The sequence below is a fragment of the Mastigoproctus giganteus genome, chromosome 12 (assembly GCF_048544385.1).
Source record: "Mastigoproctus giganteus isolate SK-2022 chromosome 12, ASM4854438v1, whole genome shotgun sequence".
NCBI lineage: Eukaryota > Metazoa > Arthropoda > Arachnida > Uropygi > Thelyphonidae > Mastigoproctus > Mastigoproctus giganteus.
Window position 1 is genome coordinate 108,163,076 of NC_143586.1, and position 27,353 is coordinate 108,190,428.

At 37.9% G+C, this 27,353-nt stretch overlaps 1 protein-coding gene across 1 annotated transcript in view; it reads left to right on the forward strand.

The window, feature by feature from the left end:
• Arl1 (ADP ribosylation factor-like 1) overlaps positions 1–27,353 on the forward strand; it is a 128,704-nt gene that overhangs the window by 53,132 nt on the left and 48,219 nt on the right. Inside the window, exon 4 of the mRNA XM_090386989.1 lies at positions 23,986–24,097. Coding sequence (XP_090243115.1) covers positions 23,986–24,097 — 112 coding nt within the window. The remainder of the gene's footprint in view (positions 1–23,985; positions 24,098–27,353) is intronic.

The window sequence follows — 27,353 nt, forward strand, 5'->3', positions numbered from 1 at the left end:
TCTGAAATCTTCTGTAATAGAAAGATATTGGATCCATCAGTGTTTTAGACTGAGTGTCTGATAACACACAGGATACCTGTCCCCTCTAAGCCCATCTAATGGTTCCTTTATCTACTGATTCTTAATGCATGAAGAATCAACAGTATTACTCTTGGTTTGCCTTTAAAACCTGCTGCTGTAAAAAATAGTTATCCAAACTAGTTCAAAATAGTTGTTCAAAAGCCCTGGTAGTGTACAAGTGACCACAAGTTCTAGTCAGTATCTGAGAAGTTAAAATTCCCCATTATAAGATAATCTGATTTTACTAACCCAGTGTATTTCTCTGTATAGTTGTTTATTGTCATTAGATTAGGCCTATAACACACTCCTACTTTCAATTTTGCTTTCCCAGTGCTATTGTCACACTAAACTGACTCAAATTTCATTCAGTCAGCTGGATGCACTTCCTTAGATTTTGTGTTTCTTAACTAACAGCGTGACCCTCTTCCCTTCCTTTCCTGCCTATTCTTTCTGTACACACTGTACTCTGCAAATTTGAATTCTGCATTCCTTATATCTATGTGACACCATGGCTCTAATATCCCAACAATATGTGCCTGTGATATTTTGTCAGGTACCTCAAATTAATCAAATTTATTTACTAAACTCCTAGCATTGGCGTACATGCAATTATATATGCACCTGTTTTTATTCTTAGTTACGCTTATGCAGCCCATGTATTTATTTGTTCCATGTTCACCAAAGGAGATTAGGCAGATTCCCCCAGCTGTCTTTGAAATCACCAGGACCTTATTTTCCAGGCTACTGCTTATTTCAATAGAAGCTGTGCAAGAATCATTTTCACCTCTGCCAGCAGCTCTGTTTAGCTAGCAGTTTTCTGACCCAATTAACACTGCCTCAATAGCATCAGCAGATATTCTTGCACCCTTTCTATTTAAGTGTAACCCATCCTAATAGAAGCAGTCATTCCTGTTAACAAGCACAGACCAGGCTGAAAAAAATTCTACCCAATGAGCCTTGCACAATCTCTCCAGGGCCGAATTGATTGACAAGGCTCTCATCATATACTGCCTCCTATTGTGTCTGGGCAGAATTGCAGACACCTTCAAATTTAAACATAACCCGTAGCTTTTTTTCAACATTGACCTGAACTTGCTAAGTAATTCTGCTGTCCTCCTACTCGTAATATCATTGGTGCCAATGTGTACAACAATATCACCTTTTGTGCCCTTTAAAGATGATATCTGCTCTACAAAAGGCTTAAGCTAATGGGAGTGCTGTGGCTCAGGGGAGAACTGAATGGGGAAGTTGCCCTCTGAACCACAGCCTTTTACAATGCTTGATGTTTGTGGAGTGATCAGGTACGGGACATGATATTGCCAAGGGTAATGTCTTTGTGTGTGCGCGATGTAAGGAGTGTGAGGAAATCGGACAACAACTCAGCATTTTTATGGGCCTATATGAGAGCTTGAATGACAGGTTGATTGCCCTAAGGATCTAAATTGAGGGACCCATCAAGCTCTCAGCTACCCACATCACCGCTAGAGCTTGCACTTAATCATCACGCAACACAGTGGCAGAATGCAGTGATCCCACAGTAACTAGTAGTTGTTGGTGGCTCTGTTGTCAGGGAAACGGGGAACATATTGTGTAAAAAGCATAGGTGGAACAGGACCAGGGTATGTCTGCCAGGGGGAAAGGTTGATGACATTGTAGAGCAGATATCATCTTTTAAGGGCACAAAAGGTGATACTGTTGTACATGTTGGCACTAATGATATTAAGAGTAGGAGACCGACGGAATTACTTAAGAAGTACAGGTCATTGATGAAAAAAAGCCATGAGTTAGGGTTGAATTTGAAAGTGTCTGCAATTCTGCCCAGACACGATAGGAGGGAGCATATGATGAGAGCCTTGTCGATCAATTCGGCCCTGGAGAGATTAGGCAAGGCTCGAGGGGTAGAATTTTTCTCAGTCTGCTCTGTGCTTGTTAACAGGAAAGACTGTTTCTACAGGGATGGGATACACATAAATAGAAAGGGTGCAAGAATATTTACTGATGCTATCGAGGCAGTGTTAGATAGATCCGAAAACTGCTAGCTTGGGGTGATACACGGACTAATAGATTAAGTAGCCGCTGGCAGAGGTGAAAGTAATATTTTCACTGCTTCTATTGGAATGAACAGCAGCCTGGAAAACAAGATGCAGGGTATTTCAGAGACTTCTGGGAGTCATTGCAGTACAAATAAACACATGGGTTGTGTTAATGTAGCTAAGAATAGGAAGAAGTGCATGTATACTTACATGTACACCAGTGCTAGGAGTTTGGTAAATAAATTTGATGAATTTGAGGTGTTGGTCAAAACATCAAAGGCAGATATTGTTGGGATATCAGAGATGTGGTGTCACACAGATATAAGGAATGTAGAACTGCAATTTTGGGAGTAAAATGTGTACAGGAAGGATAGACAGGATAGGAAGGGAGGAGGGGTTATGCTAAAGAAACATATAAAATTAAGGAAGTGCAGCCAGTTGACATCGCTGGACAGTGCACTGTTGATTCAGTTTGGTGGGACATAAGCACTGGGAGATCAAAATTGAGAGTAGGAGTGTGTTATAGGCTTAATGACTCTGATGAGTATAATAAGAAACTGTACAGGGAAATAGTGGGCCAGTACATCAGAGAGTCTTATAATGGGGGATTTTAATTTCCCAGATATTGACTGGAATTTGGGTTTGGTCACTCACACACTAGCAAGGCTTTTGTGGATTTATTGGATGATTGTTTTCTACATCAGCATGTTCGGGAGGCAACTGGAGGGAATAATACTCTTGATTTGATTATCAGTAGTGATTCTTCATGCATTAAAAATCTGCAGATAAATGAACCACTAGGTGGCAGTGATCACAGTGTGCTGAAGTGGGATTTACTCAAAGAGGTAACTACCATCAGGGGTAAAGGGAAGGGTTATTGCTTTCGTAAAGGCGACTATGATGGGCTGAGACAGTATTTAAATTCTATACAGTGGGACCAACTGATGATGTTACCAACAGCAAATTCAAAATGGGAAGCATTCAAAGAACATATCTTGGAAGCTATTAGGCTTTACATAACAACTAAGAAATATTGTTCAAGATTAGGCCTAAATGGATGTCAGATGAACTAATGAGACATATGGCAAAGAAAAAATGCATGAGATACATATAAATGAATGGGTGACATGGAAGCCTATGTTAGATATAAGCTGGTCTGTAACCAAGCTGCAAAGGAAATTAGGCAGGCAAAACTGTCTCACACACTGTCACACACTTTTGCAAGAAGCGAACTCTCCATCCCGATCCTGAACTGCAAATAAACAATACTCCAATCCCGCTTGTTAATACCGTTAAATTTCTTGGACTACTATTAGACCGCAAACTAAATTTCCAAGCTCACATCACTTATTTGAGAACTACTTGTTTAAGGCATTTGAATATACTTCGTTCTGTCTCATCTATGTCATGGGGAGCTGATCGGTGTACTTTGCTGCATATCTATAGAAGTTTAATCCGTTCACGACTAGATTATGGTTGTCCAGTGTATGACTCTGCCAGGAGCACTACTTTAAAACAGCTAAATATGATCCATCACAGTGCTCTGAGAACTGCGCTGGGAGCTTTCAGGACTTCTCCGATCCAAAGTCTATATATTGAAGCGCATGATCCCCCATTACACCTGCGTAGAAAAACACTACTGCTTCAATACGCTGCTAAGATCCAGAGTCTACCATCCCACCCAAGTTGGGAGTATCTCTATAATACTCGTTGGGATGCCTTCTATGAGAGCAAACCAAATGAAAATAGACCCGCCTCTCTCAGGATCAAAGAACTTGTTCAGACTTGGAATATCAATTTAAATGAAATTTTCCAAGACACAACTACACCTGTTGCTCCTTGGACATATGTGTCTGTCTTTCAAGATACATACTTCCTCCAGTGGGGGAAAAATATACCTTCCTGCAATGTCAGACAGTTACATTCAGCTCATGCTACGGACAACCATGCCTGTAAAATTTATACGGATGGTTCAAAAACTGAGAGTATGGTAGGTGCTGCGGCAGTTTTTCCTTTATTTACAAGTTCAGCCACACTACCGCTTGCTTGCAGCGTCTTCACATCCGAATTATATGCCATTAAGTTAGCGCTTAGTAAGATAATTGAGCTTTCCATCTCATCTGCCATAATTTACACAGATTCTCTTAGTGCTGTCTCTGCCATAAGGAAGAATTCCTCCATTTCTCACCCTACATTGAAACAGATTCATTCCCAGCTATTCGCTTGCAGTGTGTCCAATCAGTCAATCAGTTTTTGCTGGATCCCTGGCCATTCAGGCATTCCGGGAAATGAAAGTGCTGATTTTGCCGCTAAACATCCCCAACCCGCTCTCTCACAACATCCTCAGGTTCCTTTCTCTGATTTTAAGTCGGTCATACGCAAAGCCTGCTATGATAAATGGTCACAAACCTGGAAAAGTGACCCTAACAATAAACTTTATCAGATAAAAGAAGATCCAAAGCTGTGGCTGTCTGGCTTCCGAAGAAATAGACGAGAGGAAGTGGTACTGGCAAGACTCAGAATTGGACGCACTCACCATACTCATCTCTTCCTATTATTGGGGGAAAGTCCACCGCAGTGCTCATCTTGTCAGACGCAACTTACATTCCGTCATTTCCTGGTTGATTGTCCCTTACATTCAACAACCCGATCAAACACTTTTCAGTCACTCTCTACATTGAATATATCACCTGATTTATCTCGCATCTTAGGAAATGAAGCAAATATTGAAGACCTTTTATTATATCTAAAACATATTGGTTTGTACAGAAGCATATAATTTAATCTCTCTAACAATACGCTTTTGTGAATTAACGATGAAGAGACACAATTTGGCCGTAGTAGCCCTTGTGTCGTTAAACCGAACAACAACAACAACAACAACAACAATAAATTTTCATTTTTTGCAAAATGTATAAAATGCGTTGATTCTTCTTTAAAAACATTAGCATCAATTTCATCTAAATAAAAATTAATAATACAATTGTCATATTCTCTCAGTGATGTTTCCCTTAAATTTAAATTTGTAAATATAGCAAAATAATTTAAAATATTTTGGTATGCCTTAACACATCTCTTAATTTCTATTAGCAATTTATCGCAAATAACATTTAAACAATTTATAACAAATGCTTGTTTGCCTGTCAACTGCACACCTCAATCTCTTTTTTCATCAAAGTGTAATTTTGATGAAAAAAGATAGAAGTTTTCGATGAAAACCTCCTAACTTTATCAGATTTATAATCTTTATTGCCACGAAGCAATAACACCAAGATTCAGTTCCTTTAAAGCATCAAAAAATTCGTTATTACCTCGAATATCTGATATATATATATAATGACAATGAATTTAAAAGATTTTCAGCACGTTGCAAATTTGAATCTTTATTTTGAAGATTTTCATTTGTGGAATTTAATCACTGTAGAGTTGAATACCATATGAAAAGAAAAAGAGTTTTTCAAAATCTTCAAAGAAATCATACAGCTTTTTTGCTTCTAATTTTGTGAAAGGTTTTTCGTTTGAATCATTAGAGAATGTAAATAAAACTTCTTTTATGGCAAAAAAATTCATCTTAACGGCTAGAATTGCATCTGCCCTTGCACACCATCTGGTATCACTAATTCTTTTTTATTGTTTTATTTCTTTCTGAGTTTTGTCTTTATTAAAAGATCCCATCTTTCTGTTGATGAAGAAAAAAATACAAATAAATTTTGAATAAAATCAAAAAAATGACTTGCTTCTGAACAAGATTCTGCAACTGAATTTCCAACTAAATTTAAGGTATGAGCTGCACATGGAATAAAAAATGCATTTTTACTATGGGGCTCTTAACTTTGTCTGTAATCCGCTGTATATACCAGACATATTTGCCACATTGTCGAAAGATTGGCTGCAACAGTTTTGAATATCTAGACCATACTCCATTAAGGTTGATATTATAATATTTTCTAAATAACTAGCATCGTGTTTTTCAACATTAATGAAAGACAAGAAACGTTCCTATATTTGGTTTTGTTTATCTGTGTAGCTTATGACAAAAGATAACTGATCTACATGACTTACACCGGGAGTTAAGTCTAACAATAAGTGAAAAATATTTAGCTTGTTAGATATCGTTAATAATTGTATTTCTTACATTTGTGGCCATTAAGCCAATGAATTCTTTGCATGTAGTATTTGAGAGATAATTTACATGTCCTTTACCACATTTGCCATTAGTTTCTAATCAGAAAGCCCTGGGGGAAGATGAAGTTACTGTAGAGTTGTTAAAATTGGGTGGAAGAGACATAACACAAAAACTGGCAAGGCTCTTCATAAAGTACATTAGTAAAGGTGTGACACCTAAGCAGTGGAATAATGCAATCATAGTTTTGCTGCATAAGAAAGGAGATAAATCAGAAATTGGAAATTATAGACCAATTAGCTTGTAATCCCACATCTACAAGTTGTTCACAAGGGTCATTACTAACAGATTAGAAAGAATACTTGATGAGAATCAACCGAAAGAGCAAGTTGGCTTTAGGACAGGATTCTCAACTATGGATCACCTTCACATAATATCACAGCTAATGGAGAAAGCAAATGAATATAAAACACCATTATGCCTGGCATTTGTGGATTATGAAAAGGCATTTGACTACATACAGCATAAGGCAATGTTTCAGGCACTGGAACAACAAGGCATAGATACCCCACATATTATGATTTTGAAGAAAATATATGAGAATGCTACCTCCTTTATTAGACTAGACAAAGACAGTAGGAAATTTAAAATCGAGAAAGGAGTTTGACAAGGAGACACAATGTCTTCGAAGCTGTTTACTGCTGCCCTTGAGGAAGCTTTCAGAAGATTAGACTGGTCGCAGAAAAGAGTCAATGTGAACGGAGAGTACCTAAACCATTTACGATTTGTAGATGACATTGTGGTCATAAGCCACGATCCCAAAGAATTAGAGGAAAATCTTAATCAGTTATGCACGGTTAGTAAGGATTTTGGACTAAAGATGAATATAGCTAAAACAAAAGTAATGATGAACAAGTATACCACAGAGGGGGAAATAATGATTGAAGAAGCAGTAACTGAAAACGTGGAGTCATATACTTATCTGGGACAAGTTATTAGCTGTAATAATGATAAATGGCTGGAAGTCAAGAGAAGAATAAATTTTGGATGGATAGCATTCAGAAAATATACTCACATACTGAAGAGCAATATCCCAGTTTGTCTGAAACGTAAAATAATGAACCAGTGTATACTCCCCACCATGACTTATGGAAGTGAAACTTGGGCACTAACCAAAAGAATGGAAGAGAAGCTGAGAACTACACAGCGAAGAATGGAACTAATAATATTCGGAATCAGACTATTAGATAAGAAGAGAAACACATGGATTAGGCAGAAAACTCAAGTAAAGGACATTCTTATCAAAACTAAAGAAACTAAAATGGTCTTGGGCAGGACACATAGCTCGAAGACATGATGACAGATGGACTAAGAAAATAACAGAATGGTACCCAAGAGGAGCTAGAAGAAAACCTGAAAGACAAAGGTGGAGATGGATAGATGAAATTCATGAGTTTGTGGGTAGTAGATAGATGGCCAGTGCTCAAAACAGAAGGAACTGGAAAGTTTCTGGAGAGGCCTTCATCCTGCAGTGGATTGAAAATGGCTGATGATGATGCCAATGAATTCGTTGCATGTAGTATCTGAGAGATAATTTACATGTCCTTTACCACATTTCCTATTAGTTTCTAATCAACTCATAAAATTTCCTGTACGTGAACTGTCATGCTCTCGAAATCCCAATCCTAATGTAGCTAAAAGTTTCACAGTAGAAACAACCCTTTTTAAAACTTCATGCCAATAGTTTGTTTGTTTCTCATATGCTTTTATCATCTCAGAATCAATTCTTACTACACTTTGAATGCTTTCCTTACACACACATGTTCTTAGGTTCTTTAGACTCACATGCCTTCTTAAAATACCACCGATATTTTTCCAATCGCTACATCCAGTAACTAATGCATTTGATTTGGTTGAAAACAATTTGCAAATAAAACAGTATACCGATTTTGTTGTTTCTGAATATATTAACCATTCTTTTTTCCTCAGTACCGTTAACTCTAGTTAAATAGAAATGTGATTCGTTTAGTTTTCTTGTAACTATTTTCCCCCCTTCATTAAAATCTATTTTTGAATTTTTTATGTTGCCTATATTTTGTGTGATTTTTCACAAAGGCAAAATTCAAGGAAGTCATGAAGGTGGGTTTTGGCCATAGAGCAATATCTTTACTATATGTTTGATGTTTGGCTGTATCCAGAGTATCATTAATAGTATCAGAGAGGGTTGTAGTTTTTCCATTATTGGTATTATCTTCCTGTGTGATGCCAAAAGAGTTATCGTCAATAATGTCTTCTGGGGAAAATGAAGAGGTAGAAGCTATGCCTGCACTGTTTTCTTCTTTTGTAATGATGCAGCTGCCATTTTGAGACTCTTCTCAATTTTTTATTGAAATAAACTTATGTGATGAGTTTGCTGTTTTTTTTAATTCTGCTTCTCTAATTTTTAACTTTATCATTTTCTGTGCACCACATTTGTATGTTCTTTTCATAGCCTTAAAAAGATATTTTTAGATTTATATTTTACAATTTAAAAATTTTTGTATTTAATGAGTTTTTTAAAATTAAGTCCTTGAGGTTGTCACAGACATTCTCTTAGATATGCCAGACAAGCTGTACTTGCTACCTGGGAGTCTAAAACGCTGATGGAACTGATATTCGGGTGACACTCAAGTCAAGTGGACCCAATTTCGACAAAGTCCAGACTGTCTGTGACAGCCAAATCCTCTGCTTGCACCTTCACGATGGTGGGACTGTTAGTATTCCTGGGTATAACCTCCATGCACAAGTACATGGTGGGTGACCACCCAGGTGTGAACCAACGTAAGCAGGAGTCGAGGTGTGGGGCCCACACCACATGGAGGAATGCTGCCCCTCCATGTTACCAGGCAGTACTAGGTGGTAGACGACTCTCATCAACTGGTGCAATATCACCAGTTGATGAGAGTCACTTTGCTTATTAGAGGCTTGAAGTGGTGGAACCCATGTTTGGTCTCTAGAGCTACGTTCTGGTCACCCCTTCCCTATCTCTTCCATCATGCAGTATGATTGATGACTTTTGAGGTTATGATGAACATCGTGGCGAGATCCAATATTTCTTACATTTCGAGGGTACAACTCTAAAACGGTGTTCGCAGGCCGGCCGCTAGTTAGTACACTGGACCGAACCTATTGGTAACTCTCTAGGAGGCTTCCGGATCAGCTAGTGTATAATCTTGCTACCTCTACTCTGCCAGATGGTGACTGAAGGGAGTCCGAATAGTGTGTATGCGGGGAGCATTGTCGAGGCCACGTTATGTCAAGGATCTCGGTATATTCTTACCATGTGTATGTTATATCCAAAAATTTCATTACTTCATACAGCATGTCCCACCCACTTTTTCTTACTATAGAATACACCACGAATTGTCAAACTAATAGAGCAAGCTTATCTGCGAAAACATCTAAACTTCCCAAGCACTTCCTCATTCATTTCACAAATATACGTGGTCTCAATTCTAATCTTAACGATGTCCATTTCCACTTGCAGTCTGCCAAACCCCATGTACTTTTTCTGACAGAATCTCAGTTATCGGTTGATTCAACTACTGCTCATCTCCGATTCCCAAATTATTCGCAGTGTGATTCCTTTTGCCTCAAAGGTGGTACTTGTGCATAAGTCCGTTCTGATATTCCCTGTCAGAGACTTGGCAATTTGGAATCTCCCCTCTTTAATCTTCTCTGGCTTAAAATCTCTCTACCTCATTGTGTCAAATTCATCTGTTGTCTCTACCGTTCTCCCAACTCCACTAATCACTTAGAGCTCTTTGACTTCTTCTCTTTGCAACTTGACTTTCTCCAGTCCAACTTTCCTAACAGTGAGGTTATTTTCCTTTGTGATGTTAATGTTCACAACTCCAGCTGGCTTTCGTTTTTTAGTCACACCAACCCAGCTGGTCGAGATGCTGAGGCTCTTGCAATTACTAATGACCTAGCACAGATTGTTCATTTACCTACAAGAACACCGGACAATCCTAATCGTACAGCCAATACACTTGATCTTTTTCTCCCAAACAACCCTTCTAAGTACACGGTCGAAGTGATAGGTCCTTTAGGCACTTCAGTTCACAACTTGGTGATTGTCTCTTCTCCAATGGAACCTTTATCTCATGGCTATTCCCAACCTCGTGTTGTTTGGCATTACAAAAATGCAAAATGGGATGACCTGCGAGACTTCTTTTCCTTGGTCGGATTACTGTTTCAAAACTTCTGATGTCAACGTTTGCTCAGATCGTGTCAGTGAAATTATTCTTGCAGGAATGGAATCCTTTATCCCACACTCCACTTTAAAATCTCGTCCTTTATCTAAACCTTGGTTTTCCAATAAATGTGCTAAGGCTGAACAGAGAAGAATGTTGCATATCGTAATTGGCTTGTTTCTAATTCTTCAGTTTCATTTTCTGCCTACGCCAAAGCTCGCAACAATTGTAAAGCAGTCATTAATCAGTCCAAACTAGATTTTGAACGGGCTAAGAGCAGAAAACTTGCTTCTTGCCCTAATGGTAGCCGAGCATTCTGGTCCCTTGCCAAAGCTATTGGCCGCAACTTTTACCCATCTCTGCTCCCACTTCTGTCCGAACCAGATGGTTCTGTTGTCACTTCAGCCAAGGATAAGGCTGTCCTGCTAGCATCCCATTTTTCTTCCAACTCATGTATTAATGATCTTGGTAAACTACCTCCTACCTTTCCCAACACACTCCATTCAATGCCTCCTGTGGTCTTCCGTCAAAAGGATGCCAGAAGGATTTTGACGAATCTTGATGCTAAGAAAGCTCCAGGTCCCGATGGTATTTCTCCACTTGTTCTCAAAACCTGTGTTCCTGAACATACTCCTATTCTTTGCTGCCTTTTTTCACTTTCTTATTCCAAAGGTATTTTTCCTTCTGCTTGGAAATTTGCTCATATCCAGCCAGTTCCTAAAAAGGGTGACAAATCTCTCCCATCCAATTATCGTCCCATTGCAATTACTTCTACTCTTTCTAAAGTAATGGAGAAATCAGTTAACTGCCAACTCTTAAACTACCTAGAAACCTTCCATCTTATTGTTTGCCAACTGTTTTTAGTAATTGGTCATCAAGTTTTCTCTCTGATTGCTCACTGAGGGTGATGGTAGATGGCTCTCTGTCTTCTAACTTGTCCACTAATGCTGGTGTCCCCCAAGGTTCAGTTCTTTCTCCCCCCCTTCTATTCCTTTTGTATATTAATGACCTTCCATTGACTGGAAATCCTATCCATAGTATTGCCGATGATAGCACATTGCATTCCACTTTCCATTTTGAGAAACCTCGCCCTGTTCAATCAGCTTCAACTTCTCGAAAATCTGCTACCAATTCCTTAAATGCCGATCTTCAGGTAATTTTACAGTGGGGCAAAGACAACTTAGTTGATTTCAACCCTTCTAAAACTCAGTCTTGTCTTATATCTTGCAAAAAAAGGATTTTTCTGCTCCTATGCTTATCTTTAGTGATACTCCGATTTCTAGGCAAAATGATATATCTCTTTTGGGAATTACCCCGACTTCTAATCTCTCTTGGCACAAACACATTACAAATGTTGCTTCTTCTGCATCCAAAAAAACTTGGTTTTTCTCTTTTGCTCTCAACGTTACTTTTCTTCCAAACAGCTGCTCACTCTGTATAAATCGCAAATCCGTCTTGCTATGAAATATTGTTTCCACACCTGTGGTGGTGCTCCCAAAACCTCTCTCAGGCTGCTTGATTCCATTCAGAAGAGGGCAGTTAGGTTAATTAATGATTCAACTCTAACAGAGTCCCTCCACTCGCTTTCTCATAGACGTACTGTTTCTGCTGCATGCCTCGTCTACAGATACTTCCATGGGCACTGTTCTTCTGAATTTGCTTCTATAATTTCCGCTCTCTCTTTCAAAACAGTCCGAACACATGCCGCCACCAGCCAACATCCATTTACTGTTCAACTTCAAACTCACAGAACGAACTTTTCATCTTCCTCGTTTATTCATTCAACTGCCGTTTTCTGGAACAGCCTCCCTTCATACGTATTTCCTGAAAATTACAGTCTACAGAAGTTCAAGTCCAATGTCAACAAATATCTTCTCTCGTCTTCTCAACCTCCAACCCAAGCACGGTACTAAGTACTATAGGTTCTAATACCTCTCGTGTTTGGGGTTTACATTAATAAAAAAAAATAAAAAAAATAAAGTAATTAAATTGTTTAAAAAAGTAATAAATAATGGAAACCCAATATAATGCAACAACTGCATTATAGGAAAATTGAGGAATCGATTTATCCTACAGAATAAATACTACACTATCACAAAAAATCGCTGACAACATAACTGACCCCAACACATTAATATATCAAGTTGATATACAAGCAGGATTGCCAGACATCCCAATTTGAGTGGGGAATTCCCGAACTATATGAAATAAAATTAGAAAAATCCATCTGTTTGTTTTTTAAGAAACAAATGGAAGCCATGAGTTTATTGCTAATATGTCCGGTATCTGCTGTTTGTTAATATAAAACAAAATAAAAATGAATGTTCTAAAACAAAATAAAATACCTATGGTATTTGAGTTAAAATCTTCTTATCGAAAAAGTTCAGCTCTCAGTGTTCTGTCACTCAATATTTAATGTTCTTACACTCGTTTTTTAAGTTAATTACACATTAAAATCAAAAACTGCTGAATTATTCCGCTGCACCCTCAGTTCTGCTTGGGTATTCACTCAAGACTGGTTGATAAGATCATGGCTACCTTCTCCCTGCTACTCAGGGTGTTTACACGAAGAACACATGTGACCACTTACCTGGAACTAGCAGCGACGTGCAGCTAAAGCTTCTCACAGGCTATGAACACATAGAAAAAAGTGATCAGTGCAACTTCTCGGTATGAACATATAGAAAACAGTTGACCAGTGTAATTTCTCGGTATGCGATTGGGTAGGTTTACGGGTGTCACTGAATTGCAGAACGTTAATCCCTTTAGCTTCTGGGTAAATTAAAATTGACCACTAAATTGCCAATCAACCTCACCTGCAATTCAGCGGGTGTCCAGTAATTTTCAGGTGAAAACTTATTGAGATAAATAATTATGAAGGAAAGAGGGGAGGGGGGTTACTGATGTCCATCGCAGGACATTTAGATAAAATGTTCGTTGGAATGTGCACTGAAATAATTGAGAGTGGAATGGGAAAATATTTTTGCATTGAGTGATTTTAAATTTATTAAGATTATTACTATATTTAATACCACTCATATACTACGTGAAATTAACAATACATATAGTTTATTAAACAATTGCCTAAACCACTATACATTAACGGGACATTTCAGGCATCTTGCCGATACCCATCATCAGACCATTCGACAAGATGCCTGAAATGTCACCTTTAGGCTTAATAAAGTATGTTATTAATTTCACGTGGTATATTAGTGGTATTCAATATAGTAATAATTTAAATAATTTGTTTGCAAAAATAGTTTTATCTTCCACTTTCAATTATTATCATAGCCTGTGAGAAGCTTTAGCTGCATTTCACTGCTAGTTCCAGATAAGCGGTCACTTGCATTCTACACGGGAACACCCTTAAGCATAAGGCTGTCAGCGGCACTGGTTCCATACAAGGCAATCTTTATTTTTTCAATTAACTCAACTATTTAAGGAAGAACTAAACATAAAATTTCATCAAAATCGATAAAACCATTTTTGAAGAAAATGTAATTTTCAAGTTCATTGATCTTCAGGTAGAAAGTCAGTTTCTGATAAAAAAAAAAAAAAAAATAGTAAAAAAACAGCAATGAGTTTTTCAAACTGATTTTGGGGCTCCCCTCTGATTGGGGTCCCTAAGCAGATATCTTTTTTGCCTATTGGATAACGCACCCCTGTGCTGTATTGCCAGTTTTGGCTTCTAAGATGCAGGACGATTTTTTAAAGTATAAGGGAAAAAAAGTGTGTCTTATTAGCCAACAAATATGGTATTTTTCCATGTGGTCCTCAATTGTTGATGGATTTTGCTTCTGTTACACTTTCCCTTTTGGTGTTTAATGTTATGAATGGTTGGACACAAGTGCTCTCAGAGAGAGAATGCAAGGGTAATTTTGTCCCATGCCATTACTGACCTGAGCTGATCTTATGCTGGCTTCCCTAAACTAGTTTCTCTGAACCATTAATGAATCCTTAATGGCATTAGAAAAAACTTTTGCACTTCCTCTGTTTCAGCAAATACTATCTTTACAAAATGAATTCCGCCTACCGTGGTTGGGCATGCTGAGAATAAGCTCCCCCCCCCCCCAATAAGCCCGACAGATTCCCTCAAGCTAGAATTAAAAATCATGATAAGATTCAATATTAGATTGTATATAGATGGGTTAGTGATCATACTATTATATATGTGGTGAATTTCCGATTCACTTGGTGCTGTGCACTTAAGAATGAATAATAATAATCAGGGTATTGAACCAGAACTAGCTGATTATGGGGTCAGGCCATTTTGGCCATAGTGGAACTGAACCCAAAAAACATTTATTTGTTGTGCTTTTCCTTTTCAGTCTGCATAAATAGTGTAAGCAAAAACTGGAATTTTCCCTAATGCATTTTTCATGCTATGCCTCCACAGAATCCAGCAGCTCTTAATTCAAAAAAGAAATTGTTGAGTTGAATTCTGTCAGGTAGGAAAAAGAATTTAATGACCATGAATGTTCTTGTTTATATTGAACAGTAATTGATTTTAAAAATAATCTCTTAAACGTAAAAATTTTCTTGTCGTGCTGAATATCCATTTTATTCTGTAATGATAAGAAAATAGCATTAGCATTAGTAGAGGCACATGATGCAAGAAAGCAAGCTTATACAGCATCAGCCAGAAAAAACCTTCCCCATTTCACCCATTCATTCATTTGAAATGTTTGTATAGTTCTGCTTTGAATTTTTTAAGCTATCAACTACAACGATAGATGGAAGTTTGTTCCAGCAATCAACAGCTGTCTTTCCTCAATTTCAGTTTATGCCCCCTCAGGCTTGTAATCTGAGCAAGAGGAAGAATCTCATCAGCATTGAGCCTGCTCAATCCATTCAAGGCCTTATACACCTCAGTCAGATTGCATTGCAGGGGTGCTTACTCTCCAGATGCTGCAATTTGCAGAACTTAAGCCTTTCTTCATAAGAGCATCCCTTTGTTCCCCTCACCAGTCTTGTTGCCGTTCTCTGTACTTGTTCTAACAACTCTATATCCTTCCTAAAATGTGGCTTCTAGACCTGTAGTCAATACTCAAGGTGTGGCCTGACCATTGCCATTACAGGGGGATAATCACTTCCTTATCCCTGCTTCCAAAATTCCTGTATATCAAAACATCATGACCTACTCTGGCATCCTGTCTACACTGCTCAGAAAACTTCATGTCTGACTGCACAGTTACCCCCAGGTCTCTTTCATTCTCCACTCCAGGTGGGCAGGAGCAGCAGTGCATAGCACATGCTTCTTGATTAGACCGGGGATCGAGACTGTGGTCCACTAAATACAGAGGATGCAGAAAGGTCAGGGAATGACCACTGCATATCCTCGGAGCATATGGCCTTAGTTGCTAATGCTCCTAAAATCCAAAATAACAACATTTTCCACTACCCTGAGTGTAACACCACCAAGTTGCTACATTTCTCTGGGGTTACTGCTACTTATATGCAATATTTTGCATTTGTCAATGTTAAACTTCAGTTGCCACTTCTCAACCCTTCTTCTCCAGGTCCTGTTGCAGCAGCATACTGTCATTACTGTTATTAACAACCCTGCCAACCTTTGTATCATCTGCAAACTTTGACATTAAGCTTGATATACCTTCATCATTATCATTGATAAATATACAAAACAACAATGAGCCCAGTACCGAACCCTGGGAGACATCACGAATAACATTAGTCCATGAAGAGCAGTGTCCATTGATTACTACTCTGTTTTCTCCCACTCAACCATCCTTTTATCCATTGTAGCAACTTGCCCTTAATGCCATACTGCTGCAATTTGTACAGTAGTCTTCCATATGCAACAGTATCAAAAGCTTTCATGAAATCCAAGTACAGGTAACCCTCGTATAACACGGTAGTTAGGTTCCTATAAAATGTTGTGTTGTGCGAAACCGTGTTATATGGGACTAAGAAAAAGTACAAATCAAATAGGAGTGTTACTTTCCAAACGCTAACAAGAATACACAATTTCGTTAACAAAAATACACCATTCTAGATTTCGTTTAGCTTTTGCTTATAAATCTTGCTTGGTAAATTTCATCGTATGAAACCAAGCATTTTTTTAAGCTCCATTTTGAACTTTGGGTTCCTTTCATTCAAGAATCTGGTATTCAAAAAATAAGATTCTAATTGCTTGGCTAACTTTATGCTTTCCTGTATGCTTTTTAGTGTAAAATTTGGAAGTTTAGAATTTTCATCTGTGCTATCATCCTCTGAATTGATTTGGTTTTACCTCTGATGCCATTTCCACCAAATCTGCTTTGCCAGCCTCTTTTTCTACCAGTAATTCTTGAACGTCTTCGGTAATCATATCTTTTTTTAATTTTTTTAGGAGCATAGGCGACTAAGGCCATGTTAATGTGTGTATATTTTCTATAAATTGCGTGTGTCCTGAGGTCTATTTTCTGTCTTGCTGGACGAAAAACCCGAGATTCCGGTAGGGAAAAACCATGCTAACCTTGCCTGAGCCTGACTAACTTAGCCACGTTATGAAAAAGCCCCATAAAATTCCCGTCATCAACGGAATTCGAATTCTGCTCTTTTCCACTCGGTGTGGGAAGGAGGTCAATTCTATCAGCTGAGCTACCCATGAGGGCTTCAGTAGTCATATCATCAAAACCTTCCCCACCTGCTGACGTAGCAAGTTCTACTATTGCACTGATTCCCTTTTCTGTGGTTCGACCATATTTTCTGAATGAACTGACTCTGGCCATACATTGTTCCAACATGCATTTAATGTTGACAGTTTTACTTTTTTCAGTGATAAAGCTATGATTTTGATACAGTCCACAATTGAGAAATGTTTCCATGCCTCCATAGCCAGGTGGGCAGGAGCAGCAGTGCGTAGCACACACTTCTTGATTAGACCGGGGTATGAGCCCGTGACCACCAAATACGGAGGATGCAGAAAGGTCAGGGAATGACCACCGCATATCCCTGGAGCAATATGGCCTTAGGTGCCAATGCTCCTAAAAACCATATAACAACAACAGTCTCCATTACTTCAATAGATTCAGAATCAATTTTTTACTAACTGCATTGTAACGATTTTCTGATATAATGAATTTTAAAGGTGGATATAATGGCTGAATGAAAGAAGTTGTATTAACCTAGTACAACTGTGATGTTAGGAACAAAACTTCAATGTTTGGATGACTTAAATCCTTTGGATGGCCTGGTGTGCTATCCAATAGTAATAAAACTTTGAAATCTAGATTTTTCCAAAAGTTCAATAGCACAGAACGTATCACGAGGATTTTCCAACAAAATAAAATACAGGGATTTCTCAATACATTTTTTTTTTACTAACTAGTCAACAGCCTGGATTCAAAAAGAGTGTAAATGTTGAAAATTTACATCCAACATAATAGCATGGTTTTCCCCGCACAAAAGCTCAAAAATACCCTGATATGTGAGATTTACCAAAATTCTCTAACCTTGGTCGAGCGAAACTGTTATATAAGTACCGTGCAAGGATTGCCACAATTTTTCAATCGTGTTAGAGCAAAACCGTGTTGTAGAAATACCGTGTTATACGGTATTTCTACATGTTTTTGCAACCCCCATATAATAAATACCATGTTCAGTGGCGTAGCTACCATGTAGGCAGGGAAGGCAATTGCCTCCAGACCCGGGCTCTTTAGGGGCCTGGCGTCTTTGGCTGTCTCCTCTTTTTGCAATTTTCATTAATTAAGTAGAGGCCCGAACATGTTCTTTGCCTCCGGATCCGAAAAAGGGTAGCTATGCTACTGACTGTGTTATAAGTGGGGGTGCCTGTATATGATATCAAAATTATTTTTTTGCATTCAGTTCCTTTATGATCATGTCATAGTATCCAATCAAATTTGTCAGACAAGACTTTCCCTTAATGAACGCATGCTGTGTCTAAATTATTATTGCAGTCTTGTCTAGATTGCAATGCTTCTTTAATCAGTGACTTCATTATTTTCCCTGGAACAGAAGTCAGACTAACAGGTCTGTAATGTCACCCTTTGATCCCCCTTTGTGAATGGTGGTACATTTCCACATCTCCAGTCCATGGGGACTTCCCCTGAGTCCAAGGATGCTGTCATAATTATGGCTAAAGGGTGTGCTTACTTCCTTTGCCACCTCATTTAATAAAACTGGAACAATCCCAACCACCCCAGGTGCCTTTCTTATGTTTAACTTCAGCAATTTTTCCTCCACTTTGCTCTCAGTTATTACAACATTATTTAACTCCCTGATGGAGTTTGATAAACATTTGGCTATCTCCTCCTTGAATAACTCCTCGTGTGTGAATGTAGATGCAAAATACTCATTTTAGTATAGCAGCTCTCCGAGAATGATCATATACAGTCAAACCATTGATATCAAGTGGACCAATCTGATTCATCACCTTCCTTTGAGAGTTTATATAAGTAAAGAAGTGTTTGCTGTTTTTCTTTGCATCCTTTGCCAAAGATTTCTCAAACTCTGCCTTTGCTTGCCTAATCTCCTTTGTGATTTGATTACAGACTGTGTCGCCTGGTAATTTATATGCATCCCCATGCATTTTTCTTCTCTGCCACGAGTCTCATTAGTTCATCTGACATCCATTTGGGCCCAAATGTAGAACAGTATTTCTTAGTTGAACAAAAAGCCTAGTAGCTTCAAAGATTACTTCCTTGAATGCCTCCCATTTAGAATTTGCTGTTAGTAACATCATCAGTTGTTCCCACTGTATAGAATTTTAAAAAATCTCTGAGACCACTGTAGTCACATTTACGAAAGCAAAATCCTTTCCCTTTACCCCTGATGGTAGTTACATCTTTAAGTAAGTCCCACATCAATACACTGTGATCACTGCCACCTAGTGGTTCCTTTATCTGTAAATTCTTAATGCATGAATAATCACTGCTGATAATCAGATCAAGAGTGTTATACCCTCTGGTTGCCCCTCTAACATGCTGCTGTAGAAAACAATTGTCCAATAAATCCACAAAAGCCTAGTGTGCTAGTGACCAACCCACAAGTTCCAGGAAATATCTGGGAAGTTAAAATCACCCTTTATAAGACACTACGATTTACTGGCCCACTCTAATTCTCTGTATAATTCTTAATTGTATTCATCAGAGTCATTAGGCCTATAACGAACTCGTACCCTCATTTATGCTTTCCCAGTACATATGTCACACCAAACTGACTCAACATTACACTATCCATCTGTGTCAACTGATTGCACTTCCTTAGATTTTATGTTCTTCTTAACTAACAGCATAATCCCTCCTCCCTTCCTAACCAACCTGTCTATCCTTTCTGTACACATTGCACTCCCCAAATTCCAATTCTGCATTCCTTATATCTGTGCGACACCACATCTCCGATATCCCAACAGTATCCACCTTTGATGTCTTGACCAGAACTCCGAATTCATCAAATTTATTTACTATACTCCTAGCATTTGTGTAAATGCATATATACATGCACCTGTTCTTATTCCTAGTTACCTAACACATCCGATGTATTTACTTGTTTCACATCTCCCATCAGTTCCTGAAATCCCCATCAACTTCCTTTTCGGGCTGCTGCTCATTCCAGCAGAAGCAGTGCAAGAATGATTATCACATCTGTCTGCAGCTACTGTTAATCTGTTCGTCTGTGATTCCCCCCCCAAGCTAGCAGTTTTCCAACCCACCTATCATCATCTCCGACAGTTTTTAAATTCTGTACAGTGGGATCAACTGACGATGTTACCAACAGTAAATTCTAAGTGGGAAGCGTTCAAGGAATTAATCGTGGAAGCTACTAAAAGTTTCATACCTATTAAGAAATATTGTTCAAGGTTTAGGCCTAAATGGTTATCTAATGAACTAATGAGACTCGTAATAGAGAAGAAAAATGCATGGGATGCATATAAATTATCAAGCGACTCAGAAGCCTATGGCAGATATAAGCTAGTCTGTAATCAGGTGACAAACAAGGTTAGGCAAGCGAAGGCAGATTACGAGAAATCCTTGGCAAAAGATGCTAAGAAAAACAGCAAGGATTTCTTTACTTATATAAACTCTAAAAGGAAGGGGGTGATTCTGATTGGTACACTTGACATCGATGGTTCGACTGTCGATGATCCTGCTCAGATAGCAAACAAACTGAATGAGTATTTTGCATCTATATTCACACGAGGAATTATTAAGGTTTGAAAATGGCAGAAGGTTATCAAATTGTAGCAGTATACTTAATGATTTTGGAATAACTGAAAGCAAAGTGGAGGAGAAATTGTTGAAGTTAAACATAAGAAAAGCACCTGGGGTGGATGGGATCTATCCAGTTATATTAAAGGAGGTGGCAAAGCAACTAAGCAAACCCTAAGCCATAATTATGAGAGCATCCTTGGACTCAGGGGTGGTTCCCACGGACTGGAGATGTGCAAATGTATCCCCAATTCACAAAGGGGGATTGAAGGGTGACACGAGTAATTACAGACCAGTTAGTTTAACTTCTGTTCCGGGTAAAATAATGGAGTCACTGGTTAAAGATGCATTGCAGGATCATCTAGACAAGACTGCAGCAATAATTCAGACACAGCATGGGTTTGTTAAGGGGAAGTCTTGTCTGACAAATTTGATAGGATATTATGATGTGGTTACAAAGGAACTGGATGCAAAAAATAATTTTGATATCATATATTTGGATTTCAGGAAAGCTTTTGACACTGTTGCGCATGGAAGACTATTGTACAAATTGGAGCAGAATGGTATTAAGGGTAAGTTGCTACAATGGATAAAAGGATGGTTAAGTGGGAGAAGACAGAGGGTGGTAATCAATGGGTGCTGCTCTTCTTGGACTAATGTTATTAGTGGAGTCCCACAGGGTTCGGTGTTAGGTCCACTGTTGTTTTGTATATTTATCAATGATATTGATGAAGGTATATCAGGCTTAATGTCGAAGTTTGCAGATGATACAAAGGTTGGCAGGGTTGTTAATGACAGTAATGGCAGTGTGCTACTGCAACAGGATCTAGATAATTTGGGCAGATGGGCTAAGAAGTGGCAACTGAAGTTTAACTTTGACAAATGCAAAGTACTGCATATGGTTAGAAGTAACCCCAGAGAAACGTACCAACTGTGTGGTACTACACTTAAGGTGGTAGAAAATGAAAAAGACCTGGGAGTAATTGTGCAGTCAGATATGAAGTTTTCTGAGCAATGCAGACAGGCTGCCAGGGCAGGTCATGGGGTTTTGTCAATGATATATAGGAATTTTGCTAGCGGGGAAAAGGAGGTGATTATCCCTCTGTGTAAGGCAATGGTGAGGCCACGCCTTGAGTACTGCGTACAGTCTGGAGGCCTCATTTTATGAAGGATGCAGATTTACTTGAGTGTGTACAGAGAAGGGCAACAAGATTGGTGAGGGGAATGAAGGGATCCGTGCAGGTGCCTTGTTTCCAGCCACTGCAAGTTCTGCAAATTGCAGTGGCTGGAGACTAGGCACCTGCGTGGTGATGTGATTGAGGTATATAAGGCCTTGAATGGGTTGAGTACGCTGAATTCTGATGGGATCCTTCCACTTGTTCAGATTATGAACCTAAGTGGGCATAAATTCAAATTAAGAAAATGTAGAATAGATGTGCGGAAATTTGCCTTTAGCCAGCGGGTGGTTAATTGCTGGAACAAACTTCCATCTGTCATTGTGGAAGTTGATAGGTTGAATAAATTTAAGGAGGAACTGGACAGGCATTTGGAGGAAATGGTGTGATTTTTTTTTTTTTTTTTTTTGGTTGATGCTGCATAAGCTCATACACTTGCTTTCTTGAATCACATGCCACTACTACTACTACTACCTCGATAGCTTCAGCAAATATTCTTGCACCCTTTTTATTTAAGTGTATCCCATCCCTGTAGAAGCAATCTCTCCTGTTAACAAGGACAGACCACAATGAGATTCAACCCCATGAGCCTTGCACAATCTCTCCATGGCCAAATTGAGGCTCCCATCATATACTCCCTCCTATATTTATGGGCTGGATTGCAGACAATTTCAAATTTAACCTACCTTGTGACTTTTTTTCATCATTGACCTGTACTTGTTAGCAAATCAGCAGATCTCCTGTAATTAATGTCATTAGTGCCAATGTGTACAACAATATCACCTTTTGTGCCCTTAAAAGATATCTGCTCTGCAGTGTCATCAACTTTTTCCCCTGGCAGACATACCCTGGACCTATTCCACCTATCCTTTTTGCACAATATATTTCCCTTTTCCCTGACAATTGAGTCACCGACAGTAACTATCTCCTGTGGGACTGGCGCATTCTGCCCTGAAGATTGCCACTTTGTTGCCTAGCACACAAGGGCAAGCTCTGGCGTTGAGTTGGGCCCCCCATTTTAATTCCTTCGAGGGCTTCTACCTGAATATTCATACTCTCATAGATGCCCATCAGAACGCTGAGTTGGGGCCTAATTTCTTCACATTCTCTGCATGTAGCATGCACACACAAAGATATCCTCCAGGCTGGATTGTGATGCATTAGAGAATCGTCCCTTCTGTTCTCCCCCCGAACCACAACACTTTTTGCTACTTAGTGCACGTTGCTTTGCTGCTCTAGTTTGGGGCATGATTTCCATTTAAATACAGTTTAATTAACAATAAAAATTAAGATTTATAAATTAATTGATTAATTGCCAATACCATACCAAGCTAACAGATTCCTAATACAGTGCTATGTATTACGCTATCTAGTTTTATATTATACCTTACCGATGCTATCAAGTTCGAGATATGTGTTAAGCTGTTCTGTAACATTCTAATATATTACAACAATGACGGCAAGTTTCGAACTGTACAAATTTTACCAATACTAAGTAATAACCTACAAAATCTGTTTCAAAATTAACTAAATATTGTAGCTAGAAATATAGAGCTACTTCTAGAAAATGAATTAATGTGCCAATTAAGGCAATAAAATGGCAAAAATATAAGAAAAACTTCTCTATTAGCTAGAGCCATAAAAACTTCGCCCGCATGGAGTTACTCTTGTTCCCATTATAATAGAATAGGAAAAGAAACTGTTAATCCTTTTGTATATTTCATTTTTATCTCTGAAAATTGTCTCTATTGTCCGTTGTTAATTCATTGAAGCAGTAACATAGAACTATCACGAAATGCCTACACATGCTGCTATTTTTCATTTTTAAGGTTTAGATGTTTTTAGTTAACTGCAAGTCTCTGATTATATCATCACATGCTCTGCTACATAATTACTATATAGTATTGTGCTTAATAAATAACCCTTTTAAATAACCTTACATTTCACAATTCAAACAGACTTTCATTTCACAGTTTCAAGAGACTTAAAAAAAATCACAGAAACATTATTCTTTTAACCTATGAATTTACAGTTTTTTTTATTAGCTAATAATTTTTTTGTATCAAACTTAAGATTTTTTTATTTATTAATTAATTAATTTCTATTGCAAATATAAATTAATTAATCCTTTGTTGCCTTTGATACTGATTTGGTTGCAACGCATGACATGAATTGATTGTTTCATAGGCCTTATTGGCGTTGCTACTATTCCAATACAGATGCTATTATATATGTGGTTGACAGTGCAGATAAAGATAGGATTGGAGTTTCCAAACAAGAGCTGGTTTCTATGCTTGAGGTAAATTTTATTTGGAATAGTTCGTAATAACATAGGTTTGTTGAACTTGGTTATAAATAAATAATTTTGGTTATCAATAAATGAATGATGGAAAAAGAAATTACTCTTTAATTATTACTTTTTAATTAATAATTAGTCAATTATTAATATCCAAAATTGAAAATGTTTATGATTTAGGGATGCCAAAACTTTTATTGTACTTTTATTGTATGCTTGGTGTTTCATTATTAGAAGTTAGATAAATTGAAGCTCATATGCAGTGAAAACTGTTTGCAACCTTTTCTTTTTTATCACTATAACTAATGTAAGACAATGCCTATTTTCCTTAATAAATCAAAAACTAGGAAAAGGACTGTAATAATCAAATCGAATTCCTCTTTTCTAATTTAATTTCTCATACAGACATCTGCTTCCTATATTGAAATGAATATCAAGATTCAACATTTCATTACATTTCAATATTCAACAGAATATATAAGGTACAAGAAGATAAAGTAAATTACGCTTATCACAGATAACTTAAAACTGCTAATATTAACCTTAGTCACTCTTTTGGTGACTACCCTAGAACATTGATTATAAAAATTATCCAAAGAGATTATAGCCTCAGTCATTTATATTAGTACCGCTTGTAATAAGTTGTCTAACAGACAGTCCAAATAGAAATCACCAAACAGAAAAATAAAAAAAAAAGGTAAGCTGTGTTGAATAAAAGTTGATTCATTTTCAAATATCCCTCATAACAGTAAAAATGAACAAAGGAATTTCTCCTACCTGGATTTTTACAATGTTGGCTTGCCTCTGTTCCTCCTGCCAACCTTCCTGAAACAACACATCCTTCATCACAAATAATGTGATGATAATCCATTGTTATTACTAATCTACATTTGGACAATGGGCAGAGACAAACTTTGGAGCAATTGTTACTATTAATCCAGTTTTTTGAGCCATCATGAATGACAGATCCAGCTGCCTAACTTTAACTAGTTTGGAATAATAAGGCAGTTATTTATCTTTTTTTTTTTCTAATAAAGGCCCCCTTCCCTCCCTCCACCTAGTACTACTTCAGTTTTGGTGACTACCCAGAACATTGATTATAAAGATTATCCAAAGGGATCATAGCTTCAGTCATTTATATTAGTACCACTTATAATAAGTTGGTGTCTAATAGACAGTCCAAATAGAAATCCCCAGACAGAAAAATCAAAAAAAAAAAAAAAAAAGAAAAGAAAAAGCTGTGTTGAATAAAAGTTGATTCATTTCCAAATTGCTTCATTCTTTCTACCCTAGGCCAAAAATTTTTCAAATATCCCTCATAACAGTAAAAATGAACAAAGGAATTTTCTCCTAACCTGGATTTTTACAATGTTGGGTTGCCTCTGTTCCTCCTGCCAACCTTCCTGAGACAACACATCCTTCATCAGAAATAATGTGATGATAATCCATTGCATTACTAATCTACATCTGGACAATGGGCAGAGACAAACTTTGGAGAAATTGTTACTATTAATTGTTTTTTGAGCCATCATGAACGACAGATCCAACTGTCTAACTTTAACTAGTTTGGAATAAGGCAGTTATTTATCTTTTTTTCTAATAAAGGCCCCCTTCCCTCCCCTCCACTAGTACTACTTCAGTTTTAACTCTGGCAACATAAAATACATCACAAGTTACTATTCTTATGTACTGATGAAAATAAACCAATTGCTTGAAATTCATTTTGGCAAGTTGCTGTCAGCATAAGAATGTATATGCATATTTAAATCAAAAAAATTTTAAGTACTGTTAAAAGTAGTTAATTTTAAGGTAATATTATATATATATATATATATAATATTAAAAATAATAGGATATAATGACATTACTGAACAACTAAGCAAGCAAGAAAAAGTATTAAATTATTAAACTGGGTTATGGAACCGGGGCACTAATCGTTATTGCAGAAATACCTGGCAACCATAATGAAATATAGACATATGTATATTATCAGTGTATTCAGTAGGAGTGCTGACCTGTCAAGTGTAATTACAGTCAGTCCTCGTATAACACGTGTTTACACTACACGAATTCGCTTATGCACGATTCGCCTTTGTGTTTACAAGAAATGGCAGTCGAACGCAGAATCACCCCAACAGAACGCAACACAATAGGAATGAAGAGAAGATTCTGAAAATGTATTTTTGTAGTAGTAGTAGTAGCAGTGGCATTTGATGCAAGAAAGCAAGTGTATGAGCTTATGCAGCATCAGCCAAAAAAAAAAATCACACCATTCCCTCCAAATGCCTGTCCAGTTCCTCCTTAAATTTATTCAACCTATCAACTTCCACAACGACAGATGGAAGTTTGTTCCAGCAATTAACCACCCGCTGGCTAAAGGCAAATTTCCGCACATCTAATCTACATCTGTCTTTTCTTAATTTGAATTTATGCCCCCTTAGGTTCGTAATCGGAACAAGTGGAAGGATCCCATCAGAATTCGGCGTGCTCAACCCATTCAAGGCCTTATACACCTCAATCAGATCACCGTGCAGGTGCCTAGTCTCCAGCCACTGCAATTTGCAGAACTTAAGCCTCTCTTGGTAAGAGGATCCCTTCATTCCCCTCACCAATCTTGTTGCCCTTCCCTGTACACGCTCAAGTAAATCTACATCCTTCCTAAAATGAGGCCTCCAGACCTGTATGCAGTACTCAAGGCGTGGCCTGACCATTTCCTTATACAGAGGGATAATCACCTCCTTTTCCCTGCTAGCAAAATTCCTATATATCATTGACAAAACCCCATGACCTGCCCTGGCAGCCTGTCTGCATTGCTCAGAAAACTTCATATCTGACTGCACAATTACTCCCAGGTCTTTTTCATTTTCTACCACCTTAAGTGTAGTACCACACAGTTGATACGTTTCTCTGGGGTTACTTCTACCCATATGCAGTACTTTGCATTTGTCAAGGTTAAACTTCAGTTGCCACTTCTTAGCCCATCTGCCCAAATTATCTAGATCCTGTTGCAGTAGCACACTGCCATTACTGTCATTAACAACCCTGCCAACCTTTGTATCATCTGCAAATTTCAACATTAAGTCTGATATACCTTCATCAATATCATTGATAAATATACAAAACAACAGTGGACCTAACACCGAACCCTGTGGGACTCCATTAATAACATTAGTCCAAGAAGAGCAGCACCCATTGATTACCACCCTCTGTCTTCTCCCATTTAACCATCCTTTTATCCATTGTAGCAACTTACCCTTAA